At 67.5% G+C, this 9,060-nt stretch overlaps 1 protein-coding gene across 1 annotated transcript; it reads right to left on the bottom strand.

Annotated features, from left to right (window-relative positions):
* Nucleotides 1-1,095: 1,095 nt before the first annotated feature.
* On the bottom strand, nt 1,096-4,964 carry MISP (mitotic spindle positioning). The gene is made up of 4 exons (XM_082737865.1): nt 3,314-4,964; nt 2,705-2,832; nt 1,903-1,941; nt 1,096-1,421 (listed from the first exon to the last, which is right to left on the bottom strand). Exons 1-4 carry the CDS (start codon nt 4,956-4,958, stop codon nt 1,332-1,334), a joined length of 1,902 nt encoding a protein of 633 aa, XP_082593991.1. The 5' UTR covers nt 4,959-4,964; the 3' UTR covers nt 1,096-1,331.
* Nucleotides 4,965-9,060: the final 4,096 nt, after the last annotated feature.

The raw sequence follows: 9,060 nt of genomic DNA on the forward strand, positions 1-9,060 counted from the left end.
GGGCGTGTGGGCCAGGAAAGGGCGGGAGCCGGGTCTCCCTGGGACCCCAGGGGGCACTAGCCCTGCCCGCACCAGGGTTTTAGGACTCCCAAGCCCAGAACTGTGAGAGAATCGGTGTGAGAGATTGGGGAAGGAGGGACAGGCCTTACTGGCACTGGTGCGCTGACAGGACAGGAAATGGCGGGGAGTCCCAGAGGAAGCTCTGGTCAGTGAGGCGCACCCTGCACGGCTCAGGCAATTCCTGCGGACACAGACCCTGCCTCTCCCTCAGACAGCCCTGCCCTGGCGGAGCCACCACAGTCCTGCTCCTGCCCGGCTACCCCAGGCCCTCACCCTCCCGCGTGAGCCGTCTGAGGCTGGATCTTGTCAAACAGCTGCCTCGGTTCCCCAGCAGCAGCGCAGAGCAGTGGTGGGAGAGGCCTGGAGGCTGAGGCGGGGAGCGGGCTGGGAGTCGGGTCCCCTCGCTCTCCCGGGGTGTGGAGGGGCAGCCGGGGAGCCCCGAGGCCACGCAGAGGGCCGCAGCAGAGCTGGGACTGGGGCCCGGCATCCACAGCCTCGCCCAGAATGACCATGTCCCAGGAGTGAGCCCCGCACCACAGAGCCAGAGCCGCACCCCTGCACCATCCCCTGGTGCTGGGCGGCTCACACCTGCCGTGCATGCGGCTGGCATCGTGGCTGATGCTGGGGGGGCCAGCCAGGCAAGGGACCGGCTCGCACTGAGGCTGGGGGGTCGGGACAGGCCGGCTGGCCCGCCCGGGCATCCGTCCACAGTGGGCCGGCTCCGGCATTTGGGGTACGGAGCAGAGCAGACGGCCCTTCTCTCCACCAGGTGCGGGGCCCTCCCCTCGGGGCCCCATGACGTCCGCATCTTGCTGGGCAAGCGGCGGGTCTGGGGCTCAGGGTGGGTGGCATAAAGACCCTCAGACTGGGTGCTCTCCCCTCAGACCCGCAGCTCCCGAGGGGCCAGGACCCAGGTCTCCCTCCTCACCAGCCCCACCGCCGTGGACGAGCAGGGACACTCACATCGGCACCAGGGGCTGCTGTCCGCCCCTTCTGGACCCGGGGGTTCGGTCTGAGAAGCACCATGGACACAGGTCCCACTTCATCCCCAGCTTTAGATACAGAAAGCAGAGCAACTGCTCCAGGACGATAAAAACAGGAAGGAAAACCCTCCATCTGAAAACACAGCCGCCCTTGGACGGGCAGCTCGGGACCGTGGTCGACCAGTGGTGGGTTCCCACAGGGACCTATGTCCTGAGGGGCAGGGGCTCCGGGGACGGTCCCAGCAGCGCCCACGGGCAGGGTGCGGGCAAGGGCGTCTTGTCCCCTGCTCAGTCCTGGCTCTCGCTGGCATAGATGCCCGCTTCCCAGCGCCTCGCCATGGTACTCTTGTGGTGGGTCACCCGCGTGGCTTCTAGGACCTGTACGAGGAGACAGGGAGTCTCCATTGGGATCCCGAACCCCCAGAAGTCTTTCCCCACTCCAGCTTGGAGGAGGGGTCTAGAGCAGAGCAACGCAGGCCCACTCCCCTCCTCCGTGTCAGACCCTCTACCTCTGGGAACAGAGCCAAGGAATGTGCTAACCCACGCTGAGACCCACAGCAGCTCAGCTGCTGGGGTCTGCCATTCTGGACCCGGTGCAAACACAGATTCCACAAATCCACAGACGGGCCGTCTCCGAGGAGTCCCTCTCTCAGAGAACATGCCTTTGTCTCCGGCCCGACCCACCCCAAGCCTTCACGGTGGGGTAAAGTGGTGGCACGTAGAGCTCGCTCACGCTCTGTGCCCACGGCCCCCAAAGCAGGTCCCAGCAAAGCCCACCCCAGGCAGCCACGGAGGACCCGCGTGCAGAAGAAAGGCTGCACGCCCCAGGCAGGGGCCCTGACCCCAGAGGCACACTCACCTCCGAGTCGATGCGGTCTGAGGCGCTGATGCCGGCATACTGCAGGAAGGGGACACGCATCAGCCTTGGCCCCACGCCCCCCACCAGAGCCCGCGGATGGCACGGTCCCGCGAGTGCCCGCCACCACCCCAAACTCAGTGCGGTGCGCCATGCACTCCCCTCAGGGATGGCCTGAAGCCTCATTCCCAACCCTTTTCTCTCTGCAAACGTGGCCATCGTGATGAAGACGGCCACGGTCAGCTGAGCCGTCGTGCCCAGGCCCCGGGCCCAGGCTCACAGGGGGGCCTTCTGACCGTCCTGTGCACTTTACAGCAGGGAGCCCGCGGTTCCGAGAGGGGTGAGGGTTGGCCCAGGGTCTGGCGCCAGCAAGGGGCAGGACCGGGACTGGAGCCCGGACTGTGGGACCAGGCTGTGAGCCTCGGTGGGGGCTAGAGCTGGTGGTGTTCTCCGCAGGCCAGAGATCCCGCCCAGGGAGGCCATGGCCTCAGCCCTCGGAGGGCGATGCCTTGAGACCACTGCGGCGGACACAGGGCCTACCTCTCATCCCCCCTCCTGTAGACGGACCTGGGGCCCGCACGTAGGCGGCCCCTGGCGGCGGAAGCCTGGGTGTGTGGAGATACCCACTGTACCCAGTCTGCTGCACTTCCGGGCGGGGGAGACTGAGGCACAGCCTCCCACAGGGCAGTGAGGGAGGCCGGCTTCAACCCAGGTCACACCGGAGGCTCCCTCAAGCAACCTGTGGTCCTAACCGGGGGCCAGACTTCCGCCAGGCCTGGGGGGCCGGCCAGGGCTCGAGACTCACCCGCTGCTCCTTCCTTCTCTGCTGCGGAGCCGTGTCGGCGGGGGCCTCCGCTGTCCACACCAGGCCCGAGTGCAGGTGGACGGGGCTGAAGAAGTGGGTCTCCGACACTGTGTAGCTGCCCGTGATGCCTGCGGGGAAAGAAGAGCCATCAGGGAGGGTCCCTAGGCCATGAAGGCCCAAGGCCTGGGAGACTCAGAGTCTCTGGCCAAGGACCCGGGTGAGGAGACAGGCGAGCCGACAGACAGACAAAGCGACAGCGAGCTGGGGAAAGGAACAGACTGACCAGAATAAGCGGTCAGGAGACACTGGGTGGACAGGCAGGCCCCCTGCCCCGCGAACACAGACCGCCACCCAGAGGCACGGCTTCCGCAGACCGTCCGCGCGGAGAGACCCGCATCCACGCTGACAAGCCCAGACCCCCGGCAAAGCTGGGGTCTCCGTGCGGAGTCCAGGGCGTCGGCACCCACCAGCACGCAGAGTGGGCTGGGGAAGGGGACGGGACCCCGCCCCCGGGACTCCCCACGCCGCGCCCCTCCTGACGCGCCCACCCGCGCCCTCCAGCCTCCCAGGCCCGAGCAGAGCCGCCGCTGCCCGCGCCGCCGTCCTCACCCGAGGCCGCGGAGGAGCTCCCGGAGTCCTGGTCGTCGTCGTGGACGGGGGGCGGGGAGAACACCTCGGGGAACAGGGCGGTGCGCCGCTCCGCCGCCGCCTCCCGCTCGCGCCGCAGGACGCTCTCCACCTCCCGCTCCAGCAGCTCCGACGACGGGGGCCTTGGCCGCCCCGGCGCTGGGGTGTCCCCCGCCTCCCAGCCTCGGCCACCGGGGCCCTCGGCCCGCGGGGGCACATCAGGGACCCGGAACCGCAGCGGGCTCAGGTGGAAATACTCCCAGCGGACGACGCCCCCGGGCGCTAGCCCGCGGCCCTGGGGGGCCCGTGGGTACTCGCGCTGCGTGCCTGGGGCGGTTCCAGGGGCCTCCAAGGGCCGCCTCCGAGACCCCGCGGCCCCGACGGAGCCCGCGGCCCCGGCCTCGTCCGCAGAGAGACCGCGGGGCTGGGCGCGCGCCTGGACGGTGGGGACGCCCCGGCTGCCGGCGCGCAGGAACGGCTCGTAGGCGTCCGCCGGGATGCGGTTCACCTTCCTCACCCGGGGGCCGGGGTCAGCCGCGCCGCCGGCCGAGGCCAGGTCCAGGATGGAGTCCGAGCTGAAGGCTCGCCGGAGCCCAGACTGCGTGGGCGCCGACACCTCCCGCCGCCGGTGGTCCTCCTCCCGCCGCGTCCGCTGCGCCAAGTCCCGCTGCACGTAGAGGGACGGGCGCCCTCGCTCCCGCCGTGGCGCCGCGGTCAGGCTCACCGAGGTCAGCAGCAGCGGCCGCGTGGGGATCTCCACCAGCTCCTGCTGGCTGCTCGCCCGCCGCAGCCCCCTCTGCTCTCGCAGGTCCGCTTCCCGCTCCTGGGCTAGCCGGATCTCCCGCTCGATGGGGGTCTCCTTGGGGAGCTGCGGGGACCCCGCCTGGGCCAGGGAGGCTGCGTCATGCGCAGGCAGGACGCCAGATGCAGCCGGAAGGCCCCCGACCCTCTTCTCTGGCGGGAGCACCTCCCTCTCCCTCTTCTCTGGCGGAGCACACAAGCTGCCCCGGAGCGGCCCAGTTGAGGCCCTGGGGGCCTGACCGCCGCCAGGTGGAGCACGAGCAGGGGCCACGGGAGCCACAGGGTGCAGAGGGCCCCCCGCGCAGGCCTGCTCTAGGCTCAGAAACTGCTGCCTCGCCGCCAGGAAGTCAATCTGCTCCCTGTCCACGGCGCTCTCCTCCAGGGGCCCAGGCTGTGCCTGGGGGCTGCTGGGGTCCGGGGGGCCAGGGGTTCCATGGAGCGTGGCCACCGTGCTGCTCTTCCTGAGGGCCTGGCCCTGGATGACCACCCAGCGTTCCTGCTCCAGGTCCCCTGGCCGCCGAGGCTGGGCGTCCCTGGCGTCCAGGTGGCAGGCCTTCGCCTCCTCATCCTTGTGACCCTCCCGCCAGAGCGTCCACGGGGATGACCGGCCAGCGAAGGCGCGTGGGCTAGAGGACGCCCCCGTCCTGGCTGCATTCAGTCGAGCCTCTGTGGGCCACGCCTGTGGCTTGTCCTGGCTCCAGCCGCTGGCCTCTGGCCCCACATCCACCACCTCAGCCGTATAGCTGGTGTCCCCACCGGGGTCCAGGCCAGCCAGGCGAGGTGAGCGAGCGATGCTGAAGATGGGGTATCTGGTCACTCGGTCCATGTCCTGGGGGTCTCAGCTCCCTGAGGCTCCCAGGGGCGGAGGTGCTCCCGGCTGCTGAGGAAAGAGAAGGGAACAGGGCCAACAGGTCAGGCGACAGAACTTCTCTTGGGGAGAGGCTCGATTTCCAGTCTCTTCAAGGGCAAAGTCCTGGCCAAGGGGCCTCTGTGATTGGCTCGGGGATGTGTGAATGGGCCGGCCTCGCCAATCAGAGCGCTCTACCCTCTGGCCTCTGTGATTGGCTCAGGGATGGACATATGACCCAAACTGCCCTAGACCTGAAATCCTGATCTGAGCCTTGGCAATTCCCTTGGAGAATAGGACCCTGACCCACCCTGGCTTGGGGCACTGGGAATGTTTGAGCTCCTGGATCCAGCCACACCTGGATCCCACTCCTGTACTGACTTGCCCGTCTGCCCCCGAGTGTCTGATATTTGTGGGTGCTCCACTCCCGCTACTGCCCTCCCCTCCCAGCTCGCCATGGCCAGACCCAAAGCCTGTCCCCCGGGCCCCTGCGGGCACACGCTCCGCCTCTCTTCCAGACGCACACCATGAGGCCTCTTCTTGATGTGATGTTTTCATCAGCAGGCCTGCCCCTCACTAAGAGATGTCAGGAGAAACTGAGACTCAGAGAGGTGTGGTGGGTAGCAGGGACTCCCGCTCCCGGTTCCTCTCCCTGCTTAGAGGGACACTTTGTCCAGTCCCACTCAGTCTCCCACCTCCGTGCCATAAAGCTGGGACAGGCTAGGGAACACCTTGGACCTTGTCCTGTTGAACCGGAAGGCCTGGAGCCTCTGGGCCACACCCCAATCCAGTGCCCCAGGGGGACTGCACCCCTTCCAGCATTGGAGCTCTGCTGAGCACAGCTCCAGGAGCCCTGTCTGCCAAGGTCACGCACCTGCTCTCAAGCTCCGGGGCCCCCGGCCTCTCCTGCAATGCTCGAGGCCTTTGTCTGGCCCCCACACGAACCCCCAAACTTCACAGGCATCCCTACCCCACATCCGACCCGCCTCCTCCCACAACTCCCTCTGCCTGGAAGGCTTCAATTCCACTCCTCTACAGCCTTCTTACCGGCAGCCTGCAGGACACCTCCTCCAGGGAGCACCCCCCTGAATTGCCCCAGCAGAGGGGCAGAGGCAGAGCGTGTGCCCTTGCAGCCTGTTGTCTGAGCAGCATCTGCAGCCCGGCTCAGCAGCGAGTTGGGCGTCCCCTTCCGCAGCCGAGGAGAAAAGACTGGCCGTTCCCAGCTCTCCAAGCAGCCCGGTCCTTGCGTCCACCCTCGGTTCCGTCAGAGCTGCACTGTCATCGGCTGTCTCTTGGCCAACTTGCTTGTAAAGGCTGTGGTTCTAAAACAGAAAACGCAGCCCCTCCCTGAGCTGGAGAAGTGGCATTAAAGCACCCGGAAATCCATCCTGGGAACGATATTGGAACTGGCGCGCATCACATCGGCTTTTGTGTGTATCAAATACTGAAACTATACTTGGAAAACCAGTCGTTAGAGACAAGCAGGCCTGGGTCATAAACCCCAGCCCAGGGACGGAGCCCCGCCCCCACAAGCACACAGCCCCCGTGGCGTGTTCTCCCTGAAACTCACAGGGGTGGGGACATCTCTGAAAGGGGGTAAGCTTCTTCGAGTTTTGTCTTCTCCCACGGGAGGCATCAGCCCAGGTCCCTCCCGCTAGCAGCCCAGACCAGCCTCTCCCCTGCAGCCCAGAGACTGGCACACTGCATGGATTTCATCCGGACTGCTGCGTAGGGCGTGGTCTCTGCACACACAGCTCCTCCCGGGTGCCCAGGACGTGGGAGTCGGGCTCGTTTCTGCCACAGACCTGGCTGCCCCCCAGGGTCTCCCCTCCGGCCCCGAGCCCCATGCTGACCCTGAGGGCTGGGCAGGAGTGTGCCCAGGCCCCGGATTTCCTCAGGGAGGGCAGGCGTTGGGGGGGGGTGGCGCAGGAGTGTTTGCTGAGCTAGCAAGTGGACGTTCACCCGGCAGGACCTACACGCCACACAGGACGTCGGCTCCGGGAAGAAGAACCGCCTGTTGGGAGGGCGTTGGGCTCCAGGTGGAGTCGGGTGGAGCACGGGTGGGGACGCCGCTTGTTCCTGGTCCGCTCCTGCAGGGTGATTCACTGAGGCCACTGGGGTGGGGCTCGGGCGGGAGCTCGGGCTCAAGGCCCCAGGGCCCCACGGGCTTGCGTCCTTGGGAAGCCCTCTGCTCCCCGTGGGCCTCAGTGTCCACACCTGGACTGTAGGTAGAGCCCACGGCACTTGGCTCCGTGCTGAGACCTGCCATGCACGGTCAGTACCCTGAACCCAGTATACAGTAGGTGCCGCCTAAATGCTTTCATGGTGGTTGTTAATGTCATTATTATTCAAACCCTAACCCACCAGGGGCTCAGGCAGGCTCCCCCTCCTACAACACCTCAGTCTCCCTGTGTGTGCGTGGGGAGGACGCTGCACCCACACGGGGCCAGAGGAGCAGGCGGCCTGGGTGGATGGGCCCCAGGGAGGCCCCCAGAGGCTCCTCACAGGTGAGTGGTAACAACAGTCCCAGAGCCCCCCTCGCGGCCTTCCCGGAGCCGCCCCTGCGCAGAGCACCACACGCCAGCCTCCAGGCAGCTCCTCTTGGGGCCCTGGGACCGGAGCAGAGGGAACTGAGGCCCAGAGAGGGAAGGTGCTCACCCGAGGTCACGTAGGGACAGAGGGCAGGTCCTGAAGCCCGAGGCTCTGTTCCAGTCGGTCACCTCCCCTTCCAGGAAGCTCCCCAGCCCCACCCCGCCGCACACCGATACCAGACCCAAGTGGGGTTTATGGCCCCTAGAGCCACGCACCTGCCTCCCGCTCTGGAGCAAACTCCCTTTGGAGGCGCGGAGGCTCCCACAGGGCAAGGTCTCACGGCAAAGTGGTGGGCAGACACTGGGGCCTGGGCAGAGCCTCCAACACCTGGAGACCCCGGGACTCTAAACAGAGTGTCTGCCTCACCCACCACCCCTGTGTCCGGACCTGGACCTCATGGGGGTGTCGCCCATCAGGCAAGGTCTCTGCCCCCAAGTTTCTGGCTGGTGCTGATGGCTGTTCCCACAGGATTCTCAGGACCAGGGCGGGTGCAATCAGATCCCTTCATTGGAGGCTCGGGGCTCAAGGTTCTTGGGTTTGGGGGCCGGAAGCCCAGGGCGGACGCTGAGGCCCCAGCAAGGTTCTGGGACTGAGTCTCTGCTCCCCGGTGGGGGTGAGACAGGAGGGACAGAGACCCCTTACGACTTCACAGGCACCAGGGGTGCAGCACAAGGGAGGCCCCCAGCCCGTGAGAGCATAACTGGAGGGGGGGGGTGGGGGATGGGGGATGGGTCCCTGAGGACCCTACAGGGTACCAGCTGGCAATGCCCCCCTATGCCGGAAACAAACCCCGCCCCCCACAGGACCCCCCCAGCCCCCACGGGACCCCCGCCCCGTCCCTGCGCCGCGGGATCCCCTGCCCCACCCCCGCCCCACGCAGGACCCCCGCCCCGGCCTGCCACATCCCGGGCCTCACCTGCGGGCTCCTGGCCCCCAGCCGCCCCTGAGCCTGGCTCCGACCTGCCGACAGGCGCAGAGACGCCGGGTGCCGCCCCGCCCACAGGTTGCCAGGGGACAGGGCCCTGCCAGGGGAAAGCAGGTGCACCCCCTCCTCCCGGGCTCCACCTGGGCTCGGGAAACAAAGTCCAGAGGAGGAAGGAGAAAGACGATACCCGGGCAGGGCGGAGGGCAGGCGGCATGCCCATGGCCCGCCGTCCTCCAGCCCCCGGGGCCTCCAGCCCCCACGGAGCCAGAGCTCACAGAGGCCTCTTTCTTGCCGCTGCCAGGCTCTCCAGGACCCCAGAGAGGGGGTGTCCCTGCCCAGAGTCCCACAGTGGGGCCCGCCCAGCCCCCTGCCCCCCTGCCGCCTGGCTCAGCCCATCCTGTGGGGCTACTACCCCGGAGATCCCTTTCCGGTGCAGGCCCGGCCCGCTGGTCGGGGTGGGGGGCTGGTCGGGGAGGGGGGCACCTCTGCCGAGCCTGGATTCAAACCCCACTAAGCCTCCCGGAGCCTGTCCCCTCCTCTGAGATGGGGACATTACAGGGCTGG

This window comes from Mustela nivalis (assembly GCF_964662115.1).
Source record: "Mustela nivalis genome assembly, chromosome: 1".
Classification (NCBI taxonomy): Eukaryota; Metazoa; Chordata; class Mammalia; order Carnivora; family Mustelidae; genus Mustela; species Mustela nivalis.